Here is a 27,955-nt window from a genome sequence, read left to right as displayed (position 1 = left end):
ATGTTTGCATTGACGCGGGTCGTCCCCGCTGTTGCTCCCCGGTCTCCAGTGTGGATTTACATACCCTGATTTCCGTGGGACTGGGAAGCGATAGAGGAGGGTGTAGAGTATTTCAGGAACTGAGGAAACAGCCGCAAACAGCGCAATTTAACAAATGTTCAACTTGTAGCCCGGTCTTCGGTTGTCTCGCGCCTCCTAACCGCCGTCGGAGTAACGTTTACGCCACTTTTCGGAGCTTGTTTCGGCTCTGTCCCTGGATTATTTTTCTCGTCTTGAGGAAGGCTGCGAGGTTTTCGGAGAAGTCTGGAAGCAGCTTGAGTTGAACCCGGTTTGAAGGGCTGTGGCCATGGCCGGGGGTGGTGGTGGTGGGGTTTCTCCGTTGGGGCCCGCGCCGCCGATGTGGTATCACCGGGACCTGAGTCGAGCGGCGGCCGAGGAGCTGCTGGCCCGGGCCGGGAGAGACGGCAGCTTCCTGGTGCGGGACAGTGAGAGTGTCAACGGGGCTTACGCTTTGTGTGTACTGTAAGTAACTATATAAAGAGAAGCTTGTGTGAACTCTAAACATGTGTGTGCGGCCTCGTTTGACTCTGTTTACCAGGAAAAGTTAGTCGCCAAAGTTCTGGTTTAAATGGTAAGTTGGTATTTAAGCTAGCACATGCCTTCAGGGAATCTTAGGTTTTGTGTTTAAGTCACTACCTTATCTGTTGTTGCTTGACCAAGCCACACCAGCTTTACTTTCCTGCATCATTTGATCAAATTGTAGTTGAAGCCTGCGTGAGCCAGTTATACAAGGCATTTGTTTACTTTCTCCTGGTAGTCAGTGAGTGCCAGAGAGAGACTGTCTGTCTGCCCAGCAGTGAAACTCCAGCATGGCACACAACTTTAGGGCTGTCCCTGTCTGTCTTGTCTCTGATGTGGTCGCCTGCAGCGCCGTTTTTACAGGGCGCTGAAACTGAATGGCGGTGGAGGTAAATATAAGCATCTATGTGGCTGTTGAAGCCTTGCTGATGTTTTAATTTAAGCCTCATATAAGAAGCTGGCTTAGTTGAGCAGTTACACATACTCCCTTCTCACACAGTATATCATAAAATGACAATAGGGGCCTGTCAATAGTCTCTGCTGGAAGAAGTGATGAAACACCCAACCTCATTTGCACAATGAAGACTTTACCACCAACCACCTCCATGTTCAGTAACATAACCGACCTCACCACCTGCTGACTTGAGTAAAAGAAACTGTGTCCGTACTCTGTGCACCTGACAAGCAGACAATCAAGATTCATTACAGACATTACAGCCACCATTGTGCAGACTTGACATTGGCAAGTCAAATAAACGTGGAAAGGGGGTGTTTAACTGACCAAAATGAGTCACACGCCCCCACCCAAGCGCCCACGCAAAGTCAAACAAATACATAGACTACTACTGACTGTGCAGATGCAGGAAGGGCCTATGCCATGTGACATGGTACTCTGACATCGACTCGACCTACATCCCCTATCTGAGAGTTTACCCCATGCTGAGTTCATTGTGCATACATGCACACCAGCAGCAGTACATACACTGTATGCATTAATTTGTGAATGACTACACCATTACAGAATACATTATTTTGCAGTCTGACCTCATTATATACTTGGCCAGTTAGACAGACTCACCCTTGTGTACATTACTCCATATAAAAACCCAGAAAAAAATAATCCCGCAACCCATTTTGGCTCATGTCTAAGTAAAATAAACACTGGCAAATACCCATTTTTCATCCTTTGCTGGATGCACTTATTCAGTAGGTCACTCTATGACCAACAACATTCCTCACATCCATGCATCATCCGTTTCCGGATGTATTCCCGCCTCCACCTCTCCCTTCCTCTCCCCTTTCACCTTTCACATCGTAGACTTTGTTTCATCTCAGAAAGTTTCCTTCATGATGCCTTAACAGGGTTTAGTCAAACTTGCTTTACAAATAATATAACTGCTTTTTACCCAGAAGATTTTTCTCCACATACAAAAAAGTAACGGTAACAAGACATGGCAAAAGTATTGTCAAACCAGTGATGATAGATCACTATGACGGAGACAAGCTGTATGCTCTCATGAATGATATATTCGAGAACTGGGATGACCGAGTATTTCGCAACAGTCGCTGACGCCGTAGATTCAAAGATGTTAAGGTCAACAACATTCAACTCTCATTCTTGTGAAGTCGTGCTGATATTACTGAGTTTAAAAAAAGCATTTCCAGGAAGTAAAATCTGAATCACCAGACGTGTGAAAAAAGTTCCAGACTACTGAATGGCACACTGCTTTTAGTCATGGCCCCCAGTGTGGTGTACCGGAGGTTCAGGACTGATGTCTTTACCAGGTCCTCTTATCGTTGAATGTCTTTTGTCTCCTATGCTTTAACTTTCTAAACAATCTAGTAAAACAAACTGCAAAATTAGCTGGTTACAAGCTTGCTCTGTGTATTGGTAAATTAGTAAGTTGTATTTCCTTTTTGCTGAACTATTCATTGTATTGTAACCATTTTGTAAGACTTTAAAGACATTTTTATAATCTTTTGAAACTAGCATATTTTAACTGCTTAAACCAGGTCCTTTGGTCCTTGCACACAAAAATGTACATGCCAAAATGTTTCTTTAAACCTGAACATGGCTACTAGACACTGCTTTTGTAACTTGCATACACAGATAATGTGTACTTCCTTTTTGAGGGACATGGAGGCACCAGTGTGTTTCGGAAGTGTTTCCAGTCTGCTGCTGTCTGAGAATAGACTGGTGCGAAGAGCGTTTCTGTTGGTGACTTTACAGAAGCTGCACAGCAGCACTTGGGACTGACTCTTCAGCCTCTTTCGGGTCTTTGCATTTCACTTCCTCTTAGTGCACATGTCTGTCTGCAGGGTCTGTGTTTTGTTTGTCTGCATGCAGACTTTTGTAAGAAGTGACCATTTCACCAGTTCACTGAGTGCGTTAAGTATGCAAGGGGTGTTTGGCATTTCTTTGCCATAGGTGGTGCAGATACAGTATCCTGAATAGTGTTTGGTATGTTAGAGCTTTGTCATTCGCTGCTACAGTGTGATTGAAATATTAAAATATTTGAAAACTTTTTTCTAGATAGGGATGTTTTTCTAATGTTTCTTGCTGCAGTGTCACTACCTTTAGATTGCAATAAGAGAGATGCCGACCATCAGGTGAAGCCACGTGTTTCATTTAAGCATGTGTGTACGCATCAGTGTGACAGCTACAGAGATATTGAACCGTTTCCTATTTTTCCTGTCAGGAAGATGTTCTGTGGTATCAGTGCAGCGCGTCTAAACATGTCGGGGTTCAGGCATGGCCCTCTGTGTTTCTGTGTGTGTTTGAAACCTAGATGTTTCTGGGAAAACATTCCTCACCAGGAAGGCGTGTGAGTGGGTGTATGTACAGTTTTATTGCCCTGTGGAGATAATGGGTCGGACATTTTTTAAATGTATACTTTATCTCCAGGTAGCCTATATGTATGTTAGTTTTGTTACAATACTGGAATTTCTAACTTCAGTGCAGTATCTTGGAAAATATCGATATTTAATACCATTTTCGATACCACAGGAAAAATTGTGATTGAGGGCATGCGATTTAAATTTTAATTAAAAGATAAATCAATCAAAGCTATAACATGACAACGATGACTTTTCATTTCTTAGTTTGTAGCAGAGAACAGCAGGATCACTGCATTAACAGTAAGAGGGAGCAAGAAAGTGCAGCTGGTATCGGTGTGATACTGAGCAAAATGAGTATTGAAAACCATTTCAGATATTAAGTAGCGACATGTATTGATAATTTTGACAACACCAGTGTATTTTTATGGCAGTTTCATACCTACAGTCAATCCTTCTCTTTTGTGATCACATATTAAAAGTGAGCAAGATTTGCGATAGTGAAGAAACTTGTAATTGATTGAATGAAATTAAGGATAATCAAGAGGGAATGGAGGCTTTTACCTGCAGTCACCTGATCAGTGTGCTTCTTGAAACGAGAAGCATGACATGACAGGCAAGAGCAGTGAGGCACAGGCTATGTTTTTATTGATAAGCAGGCTTAGAATTATATAGAACATTTTTGCTAACTATTTTAGCCCCTTGGTCGAGTGTGTTGATGCACAATACACACACAGTTTACAGTGTGGGGACTGACTGAACTGACGTGGTGTACTTGAGGTTGATGTTGGATGAGACAAAAGAGGAGGAGGTGGCACTCTAAGCCAGCAGGACAGAGGGAGTCCGTGGGGCAGTCACTGCCCTCAAGACAGACTATTGTTGACAACACACACAAACACACATAGACACGCACACACACACACACAATGCTTCGGGTCTATGTCTATCCCATAATAAACCTCTCTCTCTCTTTCTCCGTCTCCCTCCCCCTACTATAACTTTGCTGCTACTGAAACAATAGTATTTATTCCACAGACCCACAGAGAATCTCATCAGCTGCCAACAGGAAGACGCACACTCACACGCAGAATACTGTACACTTCAGTGACTTCTGTGTATGAATTCTGTGCCACTGAACCAACAATGCATTGTGTTTTATAACATGACAGGTTTAAATGTAGATGTGGCTTCAGAGGCCAGACCGACAAAAGAAACAGTTCATCTCACTGACCGTGTTTGTTTACTGCTGGGCCTTGAAAGGCGGTAGCAAATATGTTTTTAAAGTTTATACTGTTAGAGTGAGGAACTGCTGGAGGTGTAATATATGGAACTATTATTGGCAGCAATCAGATAAATGTGCTGTATATAAATCACTTCAACATGGGAACTTCTGTACCAGTGTCCTGATGGTTTAACTGGCAAGGACCCATTTTGTATAACTCTGACGCTGTGGGTTCAAATCTGTGCCAGAACCTTTTGTTGAATGTCTTCCCCTGTCTCCTCTGTGTGCAGTCAGATTAAGACAAGAATACAAAAAAAAAAGAAACCACAAAAAATTGACATCGTTTTTGGTATCTGAGCCACTATAGCAGGAATCGGTGAAAGGAAGCCTGTAAAAACATAATTGCCCTCAGTTAGGAAATAGTCCAAAGGTTAAAACACAGAGAGCAAATTTAAAACACATCATGATTTATTTCCTGATGCTCTGGAAAGTGTTTTAAATTGCCAGCCAGATGCTGCCACAGTTTTGTGGCATTTTGCATGGCTATATTTGATCATACAAGGCTGTCAATGATCTGGCAGAGGAGTTTATAACTGAGCTTCTCACACCGTACCGTCTGAAAAGGCCCCTCTGGTCTGCTAGTCTGGGTCTTTTTACTGTTCCAGAGTCCAGGTTAGAAACAAAGAGTGATCGATCCTTTTCAGTTCTCGCTCCTCGGCTTTGGAACAGCCTCCCACTGAGCATCAGATCAGCTGATTCTGTTCATGTCTTTAAATCTCATCTGAAAACGTACTTTTACAGAAAGCCTTTTCTGACAGTTGATAGACTTATTCTGTGTGTGGAAGTGTATGTATTTGTAGCCATGTGTACATGTATGCTGCATACAGGTATGTGTGTAGTGTAGATGTTGGTGTTGGTGTAGGCGTATGTACAAAGCATATTGTGCCCTCAGCTTGAAAAGTGCTCTACAAATAAAGTTATTATTATTATTATCGATACATTAACACCAAATATGGATTTTTTTTAAAGTTGTATATATTATTAGAATTGAATAGAATAATAAAATCAATTGCTTTTTCAGTCTAAAATATACATTTTGCTGCAGTAAAAATGACTGAAGTGAGATGAACAGACTGAAAACTCATCTTATTAAATAAAAACAGATATTGACAAGGTTTTCCCTCTGGGGACATAATTTGCAATTAAAAATAGGTAATAAATTGCAATGTATTGTATTATATGTTATGGCAATACTCAGCATATAGCAAAACATTTAAAATCATAATAATATTGTATCATGAGTTAGGCTAAGTATCATGCTATTATCGTACCGTGGGGCCTTTGGTGGTTCCCACGTCTACATGTAACTCCCTGTCGAATCCCAAAGAAATATTGATTTGATTTTTTTTAATGCCCACCCAATGTGCTGCTGCTGATTTTCATAACTCAGCTAATCGTCAGACTCATGTTGACCCGGTCAGGATCAAGGTTGTGAGGCCAAGTTTGATGAACGGTGTTGACCCGTTCAGACAGAAGGATACAGGTTTATTCAACGTTGCTGTGCTGGTCTGAGAAGCCGTATAAGTAACATCGCCAGCTTAAAAGTCAAGTCAAACAGAAATCAACTTAGCTTCTTATAAAGTTACATTGGTAGTATATTTTAATCCAGTTCATGTTTTGGTTGTGTGTAAGCCGTGGGACACTGACCTGGAAAGACCGGAAAAACAGCTGAGGGGTCAGGGCAGGATGAATTCCCGACATGGATTTATCCCTCCCCTCCCTTTTTATACGGTGTATACTCACATACTGTAAATAAGCACAGCATAAGCAGCAGTAAAAGCATTGCTTTAGTGTTTTGCATTGGCTGCTGTGCTTACTCCCACACATTCAAACAGATGCACAACCATAACACACACGTACAGTGTACACACCAACAGACATAAACCACAACATTTGCTTGGCAAATTGAACATTTTGTGTCCAGTCCACTGAGCAGACATGAAGTGCAGACATGAAAATCATTAAACTCCAGCTTGTGGCTGCAGGCGTGTAGCCATGGCAGTTCAGTCACAATGTCAGAGCATTGATCTGTGATCGATTTTGGGGGGGGGGGGCGCAGACTGAAGTTTGATGCATAGTTGTTGGCTAAAAGAAACACACAACAAATCTCGAGTGTTTCAAGAGAGGACAAGATAGTTTTCTTTTATCTGTACTGTATCTGGGAAAATCTTGTCTTTAATTTTGTTTTGTTTTTACTTTGCATTGATTTGTATTGTGACTGTACAATGTATAAAGGCTAGGTTCCACTCTGCTCTGCTCTACTGTATCATGCTACTGTAAGAATAAAGCCTGCTCACAACTGTGACAGACAGCAACAGGTTGAAGCTCTCCACAGTGTCTAAACCCCCCTTACTCTCACACATGCAAAAACACACCCCTAACCACTGAGGTCAAGTACAAGAGAGTATGTGAGCATGCCAGACTTGAAATGTTACTTTTTTGTTGAATCAAACAATTGTCTAAAAGTTTCTCTTCTTCTCTCACTTCTCCCTCCATCTTTTTTTCACTGTGTTTGCTCCAATTTCCTGACTGTCCTCTTTTCCTCTGTGGTGTTTCTGTCTCTGTAGGTATCAGAAGCATGTCCACACATACAGAATCCTCCCAGACGATGAAGGATTTCTGGCTGTACAGGTACAGAGAAGACACACACACTCCGCTGAGGTCAAGTGTGTGTGCATGTGTGCAGCAAAAACTGTGTTTGCTTCAGTAGCAGCTGGCAGGCAGAGATGCTTTTGTTGGCTCTGAGCTCTTTCTCTCTCACTCACACACACACACACACACAGACACACTCACACACACCAACAGCAGTCTCTTTGTGCGTTGTGCCCAACAGCTGTGAAGTCCCCACCAGCAGCCACACACACACACACACACACACACACACACACACGGCAACATGGTGCTTCAGACGATCCGTGTGGCCACATCACAGACATCTGTGTCCCTGCTGTATGATTTCTGGGGCCTTAGCTGTGACGTTGAAGAGAGTCAGAGGAACTGAATATGTTTGGGAGCAATTTTTACAGAGACAGTTCTTCCTGATTTGAGTTATATTTAGACCACTGGGTCATATTTGCTTACATAACATTAAATGTGGAACAATAGGGGCCACCAGAGATTTCAATAACATGACTACTTGTAGCCAAGGAGTTTGGATGTTATTGTTATGTTCATGCCATGTAGCAAATGACTTTCCTTCTCTTCCTCCTTCTCTTGTCGAATCTCCCCTTGAATATCCTTCTCCCTTTTGTAACTGTGCAACACTGGAGTGTTTCAACAGCAAAATTGTACAATTTGCAAAACTGACTTTAAGCCCTCGACATTATTTGTGCAGTAATAATTCAGCTCTGCAGTACACTGTGCAATACTCTTTCTTATTTCATTCTTGCCTGTTCAGTTCTTGCATTTATACTTAGCATGCTTACAGTGCGATACACATATTTGTACATATTTGTTTATTTTTTAATGAACAAAGTTCTGTGACATATCTTGATTCTCCCTGGGAATCACCAAAATATTTCTGATACCTGTTTTCCACTCAGACATCTCAGGGCGTGCAGCCTAAGCGGTTTAAGACGTTACCAGAATTGGTGTCGCTGTACCTGCAGCCCAGCCAGGGTCTTGTCACCACCCTGCTTTACCCTGTGGAAAGAGAGGAAACAGCTGTCAGCGACGACAGGGACTATTCAGGTGCCTCCTCAGCACATACCGGCACACTTGTATGCTCTATGATTGTCACCCTTTTTTTTTTTTACATTTGAACTCTCCTTTTCTGTGATTGGTAGATGGGGAGGATGAGAAGCCACCCCTTCCTCCTCGCTCTGCCTCCACCTCCACCCCCCCTGGTCCAGAGACACCCACAGAGAGGTACAAAATCTACAGTATGAGGACTCCTTTATTGTGTCATTTTAAAAATATTAATACGTAAGTGCTGATAATCAAACCACAAGTCGCAGGGCTTCCTAACCAACATGTTACCCAGAAGTGTTCACACAGTAAGATATTTTGAAAATGTATGTACAAGCACACAACCGCAACCCACACACACACACACACACAGGAAGGATGTTGCCTCAGTGTGAATGTGATTATGTCAGCTCCGCTCACAGAAATAGTAAGCAGAGGTATCAGTGATTATGTGAACAAACAAACACACAGTTCCTCATTCGCTTTCACTTTTTCTGTCACATGACATACACGCACACACATCGTAAATGAAGCATTGCTACATGTTAATTAAACATCAAACATAGCAAACAGATCATCATTAGCACACAAACACACACACACACACACATATATATTAATAACCTCCACTCTGCCTGCGTGCCCCCCTTTGTTTGCATAAAGAAAGAAAGCCGCATCCTGTTAAAACTACATAGGATCGCAGATGGTAGAGGGTATGTGTGTGCACACAGATATGCGTGTTGCTCAAATCTGTGTTTAATAATGAGCTATTAGTGCCTTCACTCAGACTATAGGGAAGTGAGTTTGGTGGCTGAATTCATCATTCTTTTATGTTGCAATTAGCAGTTACTTTAGTTTTCACAATATATAACTAACTAACAACAGGTAGAATTTTGCCAAAGAGATGAAAGAAATACCAAAATTAATGTGTTGCAGTGAACTTTGTCACAGTTTCAACTGTAGGTCAAATCCCTGAAGCAACATCCTCATTTCTGTCACAGTAGAAGTCATTAGTAAAAATGTAAAATAATCTTAAAATCAGCTGTGGGAATAAGCTGTCATACTTCCCACATATGATTCCTTAAGTTCTCCTAAATGAGTGCAAATGACATCGTACATCAGACATAGTGAGGGAACAAGACATCACTTTTTTATTTACTCTCAACGCTTTTAACAGTCTGCTGGTTTGCAGACTTTACTTAGCTTTCATGAAAGCCACGGTGTAGGCCATATGAAAGGATCGTCATCATAAAAAAGTCGTAGTTGTAGAGGTTACAGCAGAAAAAGTGTTTTGTTTGGCCATATAAAAAGTGGCGTGTGCTGTCTGAAAAAGGAAAACTCTGCAAGCTATTGAAGTTTGTATCAGCAGTGTTTCCACTAAGGAAAGAGCACTGCAGGAGGTATTGTGCAGTATTTCTGTAAAAATGAAAAGGAAGCTACTTTCTTTTTTTGACTAGACCATTTTTTGCCCAGTTTAGAAAGAACTGGCAACCTATTAAACCACATGAGTGACAGTCCATAATACAAACTCTTAAGCTAGTTGTAGAGTGTGTAGGAGGCTTAGGGGCGTTCTGCTGGCTCACGTGGTTAACTCAGAGGGAGTGTGTCTGTTTTTCTGTGTCCGTGGGTGGCAAGGTAGACACAAGTCGGCCCTCTGTGTTCGAGGAAGTGTGTGATTCTAAAAATCCTGACAGCACAGATGCAGACACACACACATGCCTTGCAGATATGGCCTCTAGGAAGTCCTTGACATCTGTGTTTTCTGATACAAGGGAGGCAATTCATCTGCAGTTTTCATACTCACTGTTTTGAGTATCAGCTGAAAGTTTAAAAATCTGTCTTACTACACTAATAACAATAAATTATCATAATCACCATGGCTCTAAATACTCATTGGACTTCATCTGAATTCATTTTAGTGCTCCAGCAGCTAACGGCCTTAGCACCATCTCCCACGAGTACCTGAAGGGCAGCTATGCTCTGGACCTAGAAGCCGTCAAACAGGGAGCCTGCTCCCTGCCTCACCTCAACAAGACACTAGTGGCCTCCTGCAAACGCCTTAATGGGTAAGAAAGACACACCAGCACATCTGTAGACACAAATATTCCAAACACACTCTTGTCTGTGCATGTTCTATACAAAGGTGTTCTTTAATGTACGGTATGTGCTCGTCACTCATTAGTAAAAATTCACAGCCTGCAGAGCTTCCCTCTTCAGCTCATCCCTTGTTTCGATTACAGTGGCACATGTTGGGCATTCAAACATTTTGATATGTCACAGAAAATAAATTTGATTTAAATAAATGTGACAAATATAACTAAATCACACGGTCATTAATCATCTGGAAGTCATTCTCCATAAATAGATCTAAATGAAGTAAGTTGTCGATTTCTGATTCCCCGAACAGGGAGGTGGATAAGGTTCTGTCTGGTCTGGAGATCCTGTCTAAAGTCTTTGATCAGCAGAGTGCTTTCATGGTCTCCAAGATGATCCAACAGGTACACATCTTTTCCTCTTTGTATCTGTGTGTGTGCGTGCATGCTTACTCACAGTGGAAGCAAGTGGAGATCTCTATGTCATCCCGCTTTCTATGTCTAACAACTGGACTGTGGTCTTTTCTGTATTCCTGCTATCCAGCATAATATGTGTGTATGTCTCTGTGACCTCGTCTGTCTCAGTCTCAGGAACGCAATGTCTCAAGAATGCCTTGAGGGAATTTCTTAAGATTTGGCATAGACGTCCACTGTGAGTCACAGATGAAGTGATTAGAAGTTGGTGGTCAAAGGTCAAAGGTCAGAGGTCACTGTGACCTAACAGTTCCTGTTTTTGGCCATGACTCAAGGATTCATATGCTTATTATGACAAAATATCACACAAATGTCTAACAGGATAAAATGATGAAGTGATGACATTTTCTACCCAAAAGGTCAAAGATCAACTTCACTGTGACATCATAATGTTATTTAAAAACACATTCCAGGCCAATACTTAAAGTCATATCTCAGGAGCAGGGGAGACATTTGGTTAGATACTGAATTAGGACACTAATCTTGGGTGCCCACCTTAAAACTGTGCTGATTGTATAGATCAGTGGTTCTCAACTGGTCTATCCTCAGTCATTTAGTCTTGACCCAAATTTTTGACACTCCACTCAAATCTATTTCATCATTGCATTGACTATTGTATGTAATATACAGACTAACATTTTGAGAATTTCTAGAAAATATTTCTAGAAAAAAAAGTTGTAAAATTACATGAACAAAGTTGCAATATTTTGCAAAAAAGTTGTAAATTTTTTTTTAGAAAAAAAGTCAAGAATTTTGAGAAAGAAATAATAAGATTTTGAGAAAAAAACAAGATTTCAAGGAAAAAATATAACATTTTGGAAAAAAGTCAAAATATTGAGAAAAAAATCATAAAATTTTGAGACAAAAAAACGTAAAACTTTAAGAAAAGGTCGTAATGTTTTTAGAAAAAAAGTTGTAGAATTTTGAGAAAAAGGTCATAGAATTTTGAGGCATGGATGCAAACTGTAAGTACAACTTGACGGGTTCGCGTAGGCATATAGCCACGAGGCGGTGATTCGAGTTTCCCTCATGCCTCAGAGGAAAACGACAAACACACTGATTTACTGATTGACAGAGGACCATGCTGAACAACAGCAAAACTATATCAAAACATCCGTCATCTGTGGCATGGCTAAATGATAAACAAATGGTCATTTTGTTTGTCATTTGTAAGACACTATTTTATTGAGAAATAGCTGTTTGTTGTGCTGCGCCATTTTTATAGTTGGAAGGCCATTTTATCATTTTAAGGGCTTCATTTCCGTGTGCAAAACCGTTATCGTAATATCCCTCCTTACATGCCATATTGTTTCATACAGGCGTATCAAAAAAATAACATCTCATCCTTTCTTGTCTTGCTTATGTCCTACTCTTCTTATCAAAATTTACACCTTATATGGGTTGTAACTGTTGTTTTTTTTCCTCCATCAGTCGGTGAATCAGGGTGGAGACCAGGAGCTGGAGAACCTTGTGACCAAGCTGGCAATCCTCAAAGACCTGCTGTCCTCCATAGAGAAGAAGGTACAAGCATTCAGTATAGTCAGTCATGTGAAGGCATGCACCCTCAGACATGATCACTCACACGGACAGCTGCTAGTTGGAGGTGGTTAGTTTAGATAACCCTCTCCATATGATGGATCATCTGTCCAGAGGCCCTGCTGGCTGCATGTGTAGCCCAGCATGACGACTCCAGGCTGGTGTGTGTGTGTGTGTTTCTGACAACGTCAGAGAGCCTTTTCACAACACATGGAACGCACACAGATAGAGACAAGTGTGTGTGTGTGTGTGGGGAGGGTGACATTTTTAGACCGAGCAGCCAGTTGTCCATTTTTGTAACAGCGATTTAAAGCATTTCGCGTAATGTGTAAAGGCCCAGGCACATCAAATAAACTTCAGAGAACTAGCGGTGTCAAAGGTGTCCTGCTTGCTTCATCACTTGACGTTGCCGTGTCTCAGTCAAAAAGTTGCACATGAACACACTGCAAAGACTGCAGCTGTCAGCAACCAGCATGTACGTTCTGCATCTGTGTGAGAGGAAATCACTTTTCACACCAGCAGGTAGCGGTAGTCTGTCATCGTCATTCAAAAAGGGAAACTGAAAGACCGTCTTGATGCTAGTTTGCTAGTTAGCACATTAACAACACACTCCAATGTTGAAGGAACAACGCATATTTACCGTGCAGCAGTGAACAATAGCAAACCATCATGAAACGTTTCTGTGGCTAAAGAAAATTATCTCACCCTGTGTAACGAGTTTGTTTTGGTTTCACTCCCTCTTGACTGTAGAAGTATGTTTACTTTCCTCTCTTCTCATGCACTGAGCTGAACAGCCAGTTGAGTGATTTCATTCACCGAAGGGCTCTGCTGTCATGGGCGCTGATTCAACATACTTAATTGGCCAAAAAAAAAGCCAACGAGGGGCTGACGACAAGCCCACACCGACTAGGGTGACAGGCGCTCACCAACAACCAACTGTTGGCTTGGTGTGTCAGGGCCTTAACACTGATGACGCCAGATGGAGAGGGTGTGCCCTGTAGGTCAGAACAGAAAAGCAATTAAAGCTAAGTTTGTTTGTTTTTTGTCATGCCCAACAGGATTTCCAGGCACAGTAAACCTCACCAGTTAGACTTTTTTTTTCTATCCCTAATATTTAAGTACAGTTTGAGCAGCTCTGCCGTGTCAAGAGGGGACACCGTTTCTACTTGGACTTTATTTGTAAGGAGCTGCCTGGGAAGGAAATGGCCTCAGTACAATCAGGCTACATGCCTTGCCTCATGTGATGTCACTGGCTCCACCTTCTCTGCTCCTGTTAGATCACATCCAGGAAATGGGAAATTGTTTCCTTGTTGACACCAACACTGATGCTGAAAACAATACAGATTATCTGTTTGTGTCCTTTTTCTTATGTGTGTGTGTGTGTGTTTGTGTCGTCTTGTTTATCTTTCCCTCTTTCATCATTTCTTTCTTTTAATTCTTGCTGCTCTCCCCTGGTCTCTCTTTGTGCCCCCAGGCTCTCAAAGCCCTCCAGGACATGAGTTTGTCCTCTCCGTGCTCCCTTCCTCCTCTCCCCATGCGTCACAGCAAAGCCATCCCTGTGCAGGCCTTCGAGGTACAACTGCACGCACTTTACACACAAACTCAGAAACACACTAATTTTATTTGTTTGTCTTTCTGCAGGGTGATATGACATCAGTATGATGGTGGTAATAATAATGCCATCTGTTTCTACCTTTTGACCTTTCCTGGAAGTGCATCAACAAAAATCTGAAACTCTTTCTCACCCTTTATTTAATGAGGGAAAGGTGACGAGAGCTGCAGTTTAGCAATTATGAGAGTGAACCCATACTTGTCACTTAAAGGTCTCAACGCCAAATTGCCTATATTGGACATTCAAACTTTTCTCCACTCTATTGCCAATTTAGGTATATTCATTTTAATCAAAATCTCACATCTTCTATATTTCCTGTTTTATGACAGGAATAGGAAGCTCAAGTAAAGATTATTTTGTGTTGACTTTAGTCTGGGGGCAAACCCTATATCTGTTATAGAATGCTGAAACTCCTGCAGATATGATTAATAAAATGCTCCTATCAAGGAATGGTGGTTTCGTTTCACAGAGGACAGACTGAGCCTGAATTACAATAAAACAGGGTGTGAAGTCATATATTCCTCCACGCACAGCAGGAAGTTTGTCAGCAGAGCTGCTGTGAGACCACAGGAATGTTTGTAATGCACTTCCTGTGGCATCATCAGTGGCCTTGTCATAGTACATGGTAGTTGTCACATTTGGTACAATAGCCTATGCACAATGAGCACGCAGCTAGCTGTGTATTACTGACATTTTGTCTACTGGTAATGAGATTATTGTAAATAGTAAGTAATTATCAGCAGGAACATGTGGGGGAAAGGGTGAGACAAAGAAGGAAGAAGAGAGGAGGGATTTGAAATATTAGCTGTCAGCCAAGTCTGCATCCTCTGTGGTGACCTCCTTTCGAGCAGCTTCCTGTTGCACAGGAACAGAAGTGTTGTTACGATGGGGAGATAGGTTTGAGATGTGGCACCTGATTCGCCCACTGACACACAAACAGATCCCATCGAGGTTAGAAATGATGTGACTCAAAGGCAGAACACATTTTTGTCAGTAGATGAGTAGTATGTGATGAACAAACATATATCAACTGTTTTCTAAAACTTCTGTCAACAGGATCAGGACATTCTGTGTGATCATCAGAATTAGATTTTACACTGTTAATAGAAGCAGCAACCTTGTTTTGTGTGTGATAACAGTAGAGTGAGAGAGTCCACTGCTTTACTTTGGAGACCCCTGGTGGTGTGAAGATTTGATATGAAAGTAGACAGCTCTGTGGACACATCACAAACACCTCCAGTTTCTATGAGTGTGTGTTTAACCCTCGCCCTGTAATCCACTTCAGGTAAAGCTAGATGTTTATCTGGCAGAGCTGACAAAGATAGGAAAGAGCCAGAAGTACACTCTGTCAGTGGACGTGGAGGGAGGACGACTGGTGGTGATGAAGAAGGTGAAGGACAGCCAGGAGGACTGGACCACCTTCACACATGACAAAAGTGAGGATTACACAAACACTCATACAACATATACAATGATCTCAGTATGTTCTAAGCTGAGATGAGTAATCAGTGTTTCCCACAGGAAATTGTTCAGCAGAAATCTGTGGAGCAGATGTAGTAAGCCACCCAGATAGTGACGAATCTTGTCTTGTGATTTGTAGACAGCTCTCTAACAACGACATTCATTAAAAGGGACCTATTATACTCCTTTTCAGGTTCATTCTTGCATTTTTTTTTTTTTTTTTTTTTACGAGAACATGTTTACATGCCTTGATATTCATAAAACATTTTAATTACCCCATACTAGCTGTGCTGGAACACCGGTATTCACTCTTTCTCTCAACATTTCATTTTGGCGCCTGTCTCTTAAAGCCTTGCTCCGGAAAAGTTCCGGTCCCAGTCTGCCCTGACTGTTCGGCATTTCATGGTCTTCTATATCTCGTGTCCCTGCACTATCATTAGTATTGATATTGTGGCACTACCGTGAAAAATCACCAGTTAAACCTTCTAAACCAAAATCATCATAACTGGACATGTTGCAGCAGGAATTTTATCAGAGCTGTGGAGAAAACGACAACATTGGCAAACAAGTTTACACGTTTCCCTGACATTAGCATGTAGCTACTATATAAAGAAATAAGTCACAAGCCGACATCACCTTGTCTTGACGGTAGAAAAAAAATGGTGGAGATGAAGTGTTCAGAAAGGTTTGAAGCCTGAGGTTTTTGCTCACAGGGATTACTTTTACATATGTTTATTTCATTATTTGGAACTGTGGTCATGATTAATATGAATATCCAACATTGTAACATCCCACTATGAAAACGGTTAAATGTCTCTAGACTCCAGGGTAAGAGATGGAATATATTTATGTGATCAAGCCTGCAAGAACACATTATACTTGATGGTAACCATTTGAGATGCAGTTGCTGTGTCCTTCTTCATGCCTTTTCATCATTCTCCTCCCTTAACTTTAACTGTCTCTAACCCACTCCATCTATTCCTTGACCCGGCTTTCCCTCCTGGTATTTCTCTCTCTCCTTATCTGTGACCTTCTCTCTGTCTGTGTTTCTGTTTGTCTGTCTCAGTCCGTCAGCTGATCAAGTCTCAGCGGGTGCAGAATAAACTGGGCATTGTTTTTGAGAAGGAGAAGGACAAGAGCCAGAGGAAAGACTTCATCTTTGCAAGTGCCAAGGTCTGCGCACACACAGACACACAGACACACAGACACACACACACACACACACACACACACACACACACACAGCCTCAAACAAAAATTTGTAGATGTCTGAAAGCACAATCTCCCACAGTTACTAAATCATTCAAATCACGTGTAAACACATACATATTCAGACCTACAAGGAAATACTCCCACATTACTCTTTGACTTGTATATCCATAATCAGACGAAGGACAGTTAACATGGCCAAGATTCCTGTCACAGACCCACACACAATTTTCATGAATGAATTCAGTTTCCACCAACACTCTTCCTGTATTGAGAATCTCAGCTCTGCATTGTTTTTTCTTCGTAGATATTTGTCTTTCAGTGAAGAAAATAGTCTAAAGTTATGTTCATTTAAAATGTTTAAAGGTTCAATGACAGCACATAAACTCACACTGATTGTTAGTCAGCTTTTGAGTGCTGCTACTTAAAAACAAGGTGCCCTTTAGTAGCAACTTCCACTCATCTATGGCTGTATGTGTCTGTGTTTCTCAGAAGCGGGAGGCATTTTGCCAGCTGCTGCAGCTGATGAAGAACAAACATTCCAACCAGGACGAACCAGACATGATTTCCATTTTCATAGGCACCTGGAATATGGGTGAGACACACACACACACATTTTTCTTTTCAACTTGCAACACACACTGACTTATCATGTAGTTTCACATGTTGCAGAACAACACAAATTCATGTATTTTGTCTGTAGGCTCAGTGCCTGCGCCTAAGTCTCAGGCCTCGTGGGTGTTGTGTCGTGGCCTCGGGAAGACGCTAGACGAGATGACAGTCACCATCCCTCATGACCTTTACGTGTTTGGAAGTCAAGAAAACTCTGTGTGTGATCGGGAGTGGGGGGAGTCACTGCGTGCTGTGTTGAAAGAACAGACAGAACTAGATTATAAAACGGTGAGGAAACAAAGATTTAATAGTTATCACATTATTTGATTACAGTGGTGCTATTTGTGCTTGTATTGATGTCATGGTGGGTGTGAAGAAAAAGTGAAAGTGATTTGTTTGAGAGAGGTGAGGCCAAACTGAAGATGAAGAAAGATTTTTTTTGTACAGTGTGACTGCAGAGACAATGACCATAGGTGCCTCACTGTCTGTTGTTGTCACTGGTTATAGATCGCAGTGCAAACTCTGTGGAACATTAAAATTGCTGTGTTGGTGAAACCTGAACACGAGAACAGGATCAGCCACGTGGGAATGTCCAGTGTCAAGACGGGAATCGCCAACACGCTGGGTAAAAACATTACTCCTTGTTCTTCCTTTACATGCTTTACTTCCTCTTTATAACCTAGAGGAAAATGTGACCAGTGGAAAAAACAGCACAATCAAACGCTGACTCAGGGGCAACTAAAGGGATTATTATGGATTTTATGTCTGCATCTTATGTGGTTCTTATTGTTTTTAGGTAATAAAGGAGCTGTGGGTGTGTCCTTTATGTTCAACGGCACATCTTTTGGCTTTGTGAACTGTCACTTGACATCAGGGAATGAGAAGATTGCCAGGTACGCACCACAGGCCTACACACACATCACTTATAGCTACTTTATTTCGGGGTCTTGGTTCTTCTATCACCTACATTGTGGTGGATATACTTTTATTAAGCGTCAGATAACATCACAAACACACAACACACATTTACCTCTTCATATCTGTGACACATGTGACTTGATTGTTACAGGAGGAACCAGAACTACCTAGATATCTTACGCCTGCTGTCTCTAGGAGACAAGCAGCTGAGCTCCTTTGACATCTCGCTGCGCTTCACACACCTCTTCTGGCTAGGAGACCTCAACTACAGGCTGGATATGGACATACAGGTGAAGCAGAATGCACACATGCACAGGGTGATGAAGTGCAGCAGATTTGGATGACACTCATGTTTTGGTGCTGTCTGTTTTGTGTCTGTGTGCAGGAGATTTTAAACTACATTAACAGGAAGGAGTTTGATCCCCTGCTGAAGGTGGACCAGCTCAATCTGGAGAGGGAGAAGAACAAAGTCTTTCTACGCTTTGGTTAGTATGCCTGCGTTTTTAACAAACTTCTGTCTTAAAGCACTGCCAGTAGAGTGTCCATCCCATGTGAGCCATGTCCTTTCCTGTCACCCTCTAGCTTCACTGTGACAAAGGCAATAAAAGCCCCAAAATGTATCTCTTAAAAAAAGTTGTAAAATGCTATGCTTTCAAACAAGTAAATGTGTGTCTTCTTGCTTGCAGCGGAAGAAGAGATCTCATTCCCACCTACCTACCGTTATGAACGTGGCTCAAGGGACACATATGTGTGGCAGAAGCAGAAGGCCACGGGGGTATGTTTACTAACTCAAACAACATCACAGATAGGCGTCCTCCCAGCCAGTTCTGGCAGCTGATAACTCTCCTGTGTCCTCCATTTTTTGTCTGTCTCAGATGAGGACGAATGTTCCATCGTGGTGTGACAGGATCTTGTGGAAGTCATACCCAGAAACACACATTGTCTGCAACTCCTATGGTGAGACCCTCAGCAGAAAATCATTCAACAAACATGTTTCATTTCAGTGTAACCGAGGTCCCTTTTTTATCAATTTAGTGGTTAATTTCACCTAAACATCAAATACAATAGTACAATAGTATTTGCGCTTTTGTTTGTCAGGCTGTACAGATGATATCGTGACCAGTGATCATTCCCCTGTGTTTGCTACCTTCGAAGTGGGTGTGACCTCCCAGTTTGTCTCCAAGAAAGGTACAAGTGGATTAACGTAAATTCTTCCAAAAACCCCCCAAACGTATTTCATGTACTGTTTTTATTTCCTCTTCCTGTCAGTCACTCTTTCCTCTGGTCTAAATGTCTCTCTTTCTTCTGTTCTTGCTCTTTCATAGGCTGCGGTTAGGCGACATCATATCAGCTGATTTTTTAAAACAGAGCTGACTCTGTGCACATTTTAGAAACTTGATGATTTGTTTGTTTTCCAGTGCAGATTGGGACAGTTTTGTAATGTTCTCCTGTGATCTGGTCAATGACTCACAGCTAGTGTCAGGAGGGTTACTTTTAAAATGTATTTCACTACAGATTACTGAATAAGTGTCATTTGTAATGTATTCTATTAGATTACTCAAACTAAGAAATGTATTTTAAATACTTTGGATTACTTCTGGAATACTAATCATCTTGCTGAGTTAATTTGTCTGGGTCTTAAATTTCCTTGCCCAAAACACACACATTGTCATGTAGCAGGTGCATTGCACACACACACTGTTTAAAAGGCTGTTACAGGGAAATGCGTGCCTCAGATGAATGTTACACTGTGTCCTAACAGCAAGTGAGCAATGCACCAGTCCACACTGAATCTATTAAATATGCACATCTGTTTTGTCATGTAAACAAACCACATAGGCTGCCTGTCAGCTGTGTGCTCAACTGGACATGTAACCAGATTGTACTTTCTATCTCTCAACATTTGGTACTGGTACTTTTGTCTCTCTTTGTTTGTACTTTTTAAACAGAAAATACATGTTTTATATTGTGATACAGGAATTACAATAAAATACAATACAGCCAGCAGCAAGTAGGTTGTTGTCAGTGATGGTCATTTACCAGAAACTTTTCCACTTCCTTCCAGCTTTAGGTTTTTGTAGCTGAATGAGGAGGTGTTGTGTAGATAATTCCTCATTTCGACTTTACAAATCAGCCGTTCCCCATCTATTGTAGAGCTTTCAAAGTGAGCAACAGGAATAAATAGGAACAGGACATCAAAAGTTCAGCTCAAAACGGCAGCAATGTGTCGCTCATGGCCAGGTAGAACATTCCTATAGAAAACAATGCAATCAAACTGACGCTCACTAATTCAGTTAGGACACAGTGTTAGACAAAATAAAACAAGAACAAAGAAGGTAATCTCTTCGTGTAATGTATTCCAATTTAAACTGTAGCTGTAATGGAATCCGGTCACTCATATTTTGTATTTCACACCATTACTCACCAACCCTGCTTACATGTGAACAGAGGCAGTAGGTTGAGCTGAACAAATTGGAAAACAAAACATCAACCTGTTACTCTGTTTTCACAAGATTTAGGGTTTACCTGCACTTAAAATGAATGTAAAGTAACTGAATACCAGTTATTAAGTGCACAATGTTTCATCTCTTTTGTCTCACTCTGTTTCTCTTCCAGTGAGCAAAACTTCACATTTACAAGTAAATTCTGTTTCAGTCCTGTATATATGCTATTCTGTGATACCTACTCAAATCTTCTCTCCCTTCTTCCACCCTCCCCATCTCTCCTGGCTACCTGTATTTGTGTAGGTCTGCCAAAGTCCTCAGAGCAGGCCTACATTGAGTTCGAGAGCATTGAGGCCATAGTGAAGACGGCGAGCAGAACCAAGTTCTTCATTGAATTCTACTCCACTTGTCTGGAAGGTGAGAGGAACCTGCCTTCACCTTTGAAGCAGCTCATTCATGAAAATCCACCAGGTGTTATAGCACAGAGAGTTTCTGTAACACCAAGTGGATTTAACAAATATTATGTGTTTCTTTTTTTTTTGTATCTTCCTCCCTCCCTCCCTCCTAATCTCAGGCAGTCAGTATACCTTTAAGCTCGAATCCATTTTTGACCCGTGCTGCATCCCCACTTCCTGTCCTCCTTGTACTGTTGAATGAAATGTTATAGCAACATTTTCCTTGTCTCCTTCCCACCTCATTCCCTTTGTCCTCTCTCCCATCCACTCTGCCCTGCATTTGTCTCTCTGTCTCTCATCATTAGAGTTTAAGAAGAGTTACGAGAACGACAGTCAGAGCAGCGACAACGTCAACTTCCTGCGTGTGGGCTGGTCCAACAAGCAGCTAACAACGCTCAAACCTCTTCTGTCAGAGATCGAGTACCTGCAGGACCAACATCTGCTGCTAACAGTGAAGTCACTGGATGGATATGAGTCCTACGGTATAAAGAGAGCATTGTTTTGTAGTGTGGCTGTTTAATTCCGTCAAAGTTGACTTTTAGTCCAACAAACAAGCATGTGTGTGTTTTTCCTTGCCAGGAGAGTGTGTGTTGGCTCTGAAGTCTATGATTGGCAGCACAGCACAGCAGTTCCACACCTACCTGTCCCACCGTGGCGAGGAAACAGGAAATATCAGGGGGTCCATGAGGGTCAGAGTCCCCGCCGAAAGGATGGGAACCAGGGAGAGACTCTACGGTAATACTGTGTATATGCAACTGTGTGCTGATTGTGTGGTTTGCTGTGCAGACAGAAAGAAAAATTAGTAGGAGACTTAAACAGACACCAATTAAAAGGGATCAGTGTTTCTAACCTGGGGAAAGGGAAGATGTAAATGAAGCAGGAGAGACAAATGAAAGGACTTTTAAGCTTTTATATGCAGATGTGAATTGTCCAAATGATGCACTTTGATGTAGGACACAGTGTTTTTATTGTGTTTCAGAGTGGATCAGTGTGGACAAGGACGAGACAGGTGGACCAAAAGGGAAATCCACTTTGGTAACCAGAGTGGGACATGAATACGTCAAGTGAGTACTCTTTTAATTCTGCTCTGCATTTACTTTTCTACTAAAATGCAACACGCAAAAACATGACAGAGCAGGTAAAAACAATCTGTAGAATATTCTACACATTAGGTTTCAGTTAGGGATAACAAAAGTATTTTTAAAGCATGCATCTATGTGTTAAAATCTGTCTCATTTGTTATGTTATTCCTTTTCTTTGATCATCATCTTTCATCAGTCTTTATACAGCAAAAATACAATTGTCATGTTGTATTTTAAAAAATAGTTATAGTATTGTAAAAGCTTTATTTCAGCAGCCATGTTCCCTGGTGAAATGTCTCTGAAAAATGCAGCACAAACATGCTGTCAGACAGAGAAATTGATATATTTGTAAGTTTCAGAGTCCAATGGAAACAGGAACCAGCATATATGTTTTAAAAATCTTTATCCATATTTTTTATTTTGTAAAGATTTAACCGGAAAGTATCTGTACACTCGATTAAAGCTCCTAAAACTTGATAGGTCTGAAATTGTCATATTGGCCATTTGCCTGATGACGACCCAGTAAGGCTGACATGTTCAGTTTTTGGAGCTTTAATGCAGTGTGTAGATACTCTCCATATCTTACTTACTTACTCCTCTTCATCCCCTATGGGACATAAGGCTTCAGTGAGCTCTGTCCACTGCATTCGATCCTTGGCATGCAGCATGCTTCCAGCTCCAGTGTCACAGCTCTGCATCAGGTTTTTTTTTTTTTTTTGTTTTTGTTTTTTTTTTGCTTGGTGGTGTCCATCTTAAGGCGACTCTCGTGATCCGGCCCCATTCCATTCTTAGCACATGGCGTAGTCATCTCAGACATCTGTGTGTGATTTCTTTGGCGATGTTCCGGTTACTTGTTTTCTTGTGCAGTTCAAGGTTGGAGTTTTTGTTTGGCCAGAAGATCTTGCTTATTTGTCTCTCCATATCTACGTTTATTGAATCTGATATCCTGCACCTTATGCCAGGGATGTGGACACAGGCAAGTCTCTGAATCCTCTATTTTGTCCAATTTACTGACTTGTTATGATGTGCTCTCGGTGCAGGCCATCTGTGGTTCGTAAACAGCTTGGAGAGCTGGGAAAGGTCAGTGAGGAGGGAGAGAGGAGCGGCAAGGAGGAAAACGCTGCGAGGTACAGACACATTTATGTAGCTTATACTCAACAGAGAGTTTTCACACAACATAAAGTGGAACCATTAAACATAAAAGAGGTCAGCTGTCATCCACCTATTCTGTTTTTGTGTCTATTGTAAAGACCTAAACAGGACGCACCAGACGGTGATTCATCCATCTGCAAGAACAGCTACAATAATCCCGCCTACTACATCCTGGAGGGTGTTCCCAACCAGTCGGCAGCTGCACTTTCACCTGAGCTTCTCCCATCTCCTACCTCTGCAAATCCCCCGGCAGCTAAAGCCCCTCCTCCATCAGCTGGAGCTCGAACCAAACCCCCTTTTGTGCCATCAGGGCCCTCTCACCCACGTAGACCCATGACAGGACACCCAGTCCGCGCTATTAGCGAGGAGGGTTCCTCAGAGGACGATGGAGGTGCCTGTGTAGCAGGGGCTCAGGGAGGTGGTGTCGCAACAACGGTTGGAAGCACACTGAATCGACCCCCTCCTGACTTCCCCCCTCCTCCTCTCCCCAAGGGAGCACTGGAGATGGTTGCAGAGGCCCCCTTCCCCAAACCTCGCCCCCTGTACCCAGACCTGACTGAGGTCAGGATCCCAGCAGCCAGCCCTGCTGCCCCGCTGGCCCTTGGAGAGGGTTTTAGACGAGGAGGAGTAGGTGGAGGAGGAGGAGGGGGAGGGGGAGGAGGAGGAGGACCAGGGGCATTGGATGATCAGTCGTGCTCTGTGCTCCAGATGGCAAAGACACTGAGTGAGAGTGAGTTTCCTGGGCAGCCTCCACGTGCTCCGTCTGCGCCGCCTCTTAGAGGGCAGCCGATGGGTTTGGGTTTGGAGGCCTGCCGCACCTTCCCACCCAGAAATGCCATCACAGAGAGTATTGCAGAGGACATGCCTGAGGAGGTGAGCAGTTTATTTATTTATTCATTTGTGGTTTACAGTTTTATTTCTTGAAATTTTCAAGGCATACATGAATTAGTGGTTTAGTGTCTAAGTTTCAAAGCCCATTCTTGTACAAGTATATATACTTAGTTAAAAGTAAAAAATCAATGAATAAAATAAAAAATATAATTATTATTATTAATACAAGCTAGCATATTGTATCTCTGACTGTGTAATGATGTTGTTGACGTACATTCTGCAGCAGCTGTGATGAGCTGCAGTGTTCCTAAAGCAGTTTTTAGTTGATCCCGTGTTTCATTTCCCCTGTGCAGGCACTTTGGGGCAGCAGTAGTTCATCTTTGTCTGTCGGGGAGTCCTCAGTGGGGGAGTGGCTTCAGAGATTGGGACTGGAGAGATATGAGCAGGGACTTCTACACAACGGCTGGGATGACCTGGAGTTCCTCAGGTACATACACTCACACTCAGACATGTTGACATTCATGCAGTGGATAAAAATGAAAGCTGTTGCTGTAGACTGAAAATAATTAACAGTAAAATGTCTAATGTAAGAGCAGCAAATTTAGTCTGTGGAATTAAAAAAATAATCTCTATTGTCATTCTTCTGCGTAAATTGTCATTGTTGAATAATAATAATTGTTTTTGCAGTGACATCACCGAGGAGGACCTGGAGGAGGCAGGAGTGCTCGACCCTGCCCACAAGCGGATACTGCTGGAGAGCCTCAGGCAGCAGCAGCAGCAGCAGCAGCAGCAGCAGCAGCAACAGAAATAAACTGTTTGAAACTGGTCTACGACTGGTCCAAACTGGCCCGGCACCACACCGTGTCCCAAGAGGCCAAATCTCAGCTGAACTGAACTGAACCGAGCTGGAACGTGCCAATTGATGCCAGACTGTGCCTTCTGAGAGAAATTGCACTTCATTTGTACTTTCAAGAAAAAAAAAACACTTGTAGAACCACCATTGTTTTTCACATGTACTGTATGTGTGTTGTTGTTGTCGTAGAGGTGGCCTTATTTAATGAGAATCATTTCAGTCCTTTTTAGCGTCACTACATAACCCTCGGCTTGACACCTAGTGAGAAGATGCAGGATGAGATAACATTATTTGTCCTGGCCAGACAGAATTGGAGATAAGACTCACGTGAAGAGCAGCTGATGCCTTCACCTCTGACCTGCAGCTTCAAGCGAGTGGTGAAGCTTGTTTTCCTTTCTTTGCCCTGAGAAACCTTAACTGAGGTGAGATAGAGTTTGAGATTCCTCAGATACGGGGAATGCAGACTGTCGAGTTTAAAGCTAACTGAGAAGAGGGCTTTTTTTGTGGGAAACCAGAGCCTGAAAAGCAGTTCAGACACTTTTAACAACAATGTGTACTTCTCTGAGTCTCAGGTTTTTCCCCCACTAATGGTCACATGTGGGGAAACAATTTGGGAATTGTTAGAGAGCACTCAAGGGTAATTTCAGCCCACAGCTCAGGCAGAGGAACGCCCTTGCTTCTGTGATGGAGGCGGAGAGGAAGTGGTGAGACAGGAGTGGAGCTAGTCCTGACTCAAGTCAGGCCAAAGTGAGATCAACTCGCATTTCTCAAATTTTGTACTTTCGTGATGATGTTTCGGCCACTGTTTTTTAAAATGGTGGCGTTTATTGTCTCAGAGTCTCTGCATGTATTTATGGTTTTATGTTTTTTGTTTTTTTTAATGATAAAGGGAATATGGAGCAAACCAACCAAACCGGTCCCAGTGGAGCTAAAAGTGCATATTTCACCGTGGCACAACATTTAATCACCACAGCACCCCTGATGTCTGATTTGTTCACACTCAACACTGAGATTTTAGATTTTTTTTTCTGACACTTGCAGATTGTGACAAGTTGATTACATTATTAGAAACTGAGAATGTTTTTTTCCCCAGAAATCTGGAAGTAATTTCAAGATATACCACACAGGATTCTCCTTGAGAACAATGTGTAGACTCATATAGAAGTAATCCCTCACAATTATCAGAAGTGTGTGGCGGTGTGTTTATCTGCCTGTGTTTTCTTATTTTCTGTGCCCAAGATGTTTATAGTCATTTACCCCTTAGTGGTCAGGTGAGGTCAGGGCTTTATGAATGTAGTGACCAGGTGCCAGACTGTAAGCAGTAGGCATCAAAGAAGCACAGCGCAGTAAAAACACATATAGCGAGGCAAAACACCAAATGAGAGTGCATCTGGGGTCAGCTTTTACTTTCATTTCTGCTGACCAGCATTTTTACTGTCCTGCGTAGTATACCTTTAAACACTGACAAGTGGCAAATGCATCATTCGGATTCTTTGCACAATCTGTGTTTGGTTCATTGGTCGAGAAAATCTACTAGATTAAGGCAGTAAAATCAGCGAACATGTGGTAATAAATGCTGTACCAAAGTGAAATGTCACCCTGAAGGTTTTACCCAGCACACATTTCTCATACTCACACTTAAATTGTCTGAGAGGAAATTTAATTTCAATTAAGAGAAGAAGGCAAATCTTATTTTAGCATCTTATGACCCAGGTTTGATGGGCTTTATGTCACATCACTCATTTCATTTTATGGTAACCAAATAGATTAACGAATGATTATCCCACTGGAGATTTACTAAGCCATCATATTGTCATTGTCTCGGAGAAACCATTTGTCACCAAAACATTTTTTTCTGTAATAGAGATTTTTCTTACATTGATTTTATTTGGTTCTTGTGTTAAATTACAAGAGACACAGTCTAGTTTTTGGATTACACATGGGAGGAAATGTCACCTGTCATGATAGATTCAACACAGAAAAGTCAGGTTCCAGCAGGACATGGTTTGGGTGATGTTGTTGTTCCCTGATGTAACCAGCAGGTGGTGCTGCTACTCCATTAACCTCATCAGTAGATGCTGATTGTGTAAACTTTGGGGAAATAAGACAAAACCAAGCCATGTCCAGTGAAAGGAATTGTTTGTTGATATGTTGTTCTTGAGCGGATAGAAGTCATAGAGTTGACTCACCTGTTAGTGTTAGACTGCCTTTGTATGTTCTTAATTTAAATCCTGCCTCCTCTTCTGCCAGCGAGACTAGAAGCCAAGCCAATAAACCAGTTTATAGTTGTTTTAAGAGATGATGTGTCCTTTAAAGTAGAACTCTAAACTCAATGTGTCGTTGCATAGTCGGGACTCAATATGTGATTGTAGCAGTTTCATTGTTTGTGTAATTTTCATCGTGACCCCAAAACATCCGTGTGTTATGTTGCTCACGTTCAACATTAGATTCAGCACTTGCCTGTGTTATGTGTTGTACAATTTGTCTAATTTTTTTAACAGCCAAACAATTGCAGAGAATGTGGATCTGCCGTTCAGACGTGTCAAATCTGATGTCTTTTTAAGCATTTTTTTGGCCTCTCAGTGTTCTCACCTGTGTGTGTGAGTGTGAGTGTGAGTGTGTGTGTGTGTGTGTGTGTGTGCGTGTGCGTGTGTGTGTTTGTATTTTTGTGCATGAGTGGAAAAATGATGCCATTTCTCTGACACACTCCATTTTATCTTGTTCCTTAATGTAGTCGCCTCTTTTTGGTTATGTTAAGTTAATGTAAGTTTGCTCATGTATTTTTTTTTTCAATTAAAATCTAATATCTTTCCTTATTTTCTACATTTGCTCATTTTCTC

The 27,955-nt window shown here is 41.9% G+C and overlaps 1 protein-coding gene across 1 annotated transcript; it reads left to right on the top strand.

Annotated features, from left to right (window-relative positions):
- inppl1a (inositol polyphosphate phosphatase-like 1a) lies at positions 1–27,938 on the top strand. Its single transcript, XM_049576523.1, has 27 exons — positions 1–522; positions 7,264–7,327; positions 8,239–8,386; positions 8,482–8,563; positions 10,303–10,449; positions 10,791–10,881; positions 12,382–12,471; positions 13,961–14,059; positions 15,384–15,534; positions 16,626–16,732; positions 17,261–17,363; positions 17,472–17,668; positions 17,888–18,005; positions 18,177–18,273; positions 18,450–18,588; positions 18,684–18,783; positions 18,985–19,073; positions 19,174–19,255; positions 19,397–19,486; positions 21,046–21,159; positions 21,503–21,679; positions 21,777–21,932; positions 22,177–22,261; positions 23,320–23,406; positions 23,530–24,304; positions 24,616–24,749; positions 24,950–27,938. The coding sequence occupies exons 1-27, from the start codon at positions 347–349 to the stop codon at positions 25,071–25,073; spliced, it is 3,822 nt and encodes a 1,273-aa protein (XP_049432480.1). The 5' UTR covers positions 1–346; the 3' UTR covers positions 25,074–27,938.
- The last annotated feature ends 17 nt before the right edge of the window (positions 27,939–27,955 follow it).

Source organism: Epinephelus fuscoguttatus, linkage group LG5, assembly GCF_011397635.1.
Source record: "Epinephelus fuscoguttatus linkage group LG5, E.fuscoguttatus.final_Chr_v1".
Lineage (NCBI taxonomy): Eukaryota > Metazoa > Chordata > Actinopteri > Perciformes > Serranidae > Epinephelus > Epinephelus fuscoguttatus.
This window is presented reverse-complemented; position numbering and strand designations above follow the sequence as displayed.

Excerpts from the sequence above, each read along its gene's own strand:
- inppl1a (XM_049576523.1), top strand. The coding sequence starts at position 347 with ATGGCCGGGGGTGGTGGTGGTGGGGTTTCTCCGTTGGGGCCCGCGCCG. Across the intron at positions 18,274-18,449 it reads GGGAATGAGAAGATTGCCAG|GAGGAACCAGAACTACCTAG; the intron begins GTACGCACCACA and ends TGATTGTTACAG. Across the intron at positions 18,784-18,984 it reads CAAAGTCTTTCTACGCTTTG|CGGAAGAAGAGATCTCATTC; the intron begins GTTAGTATGCCT and ends TCTTGCTTGCAG.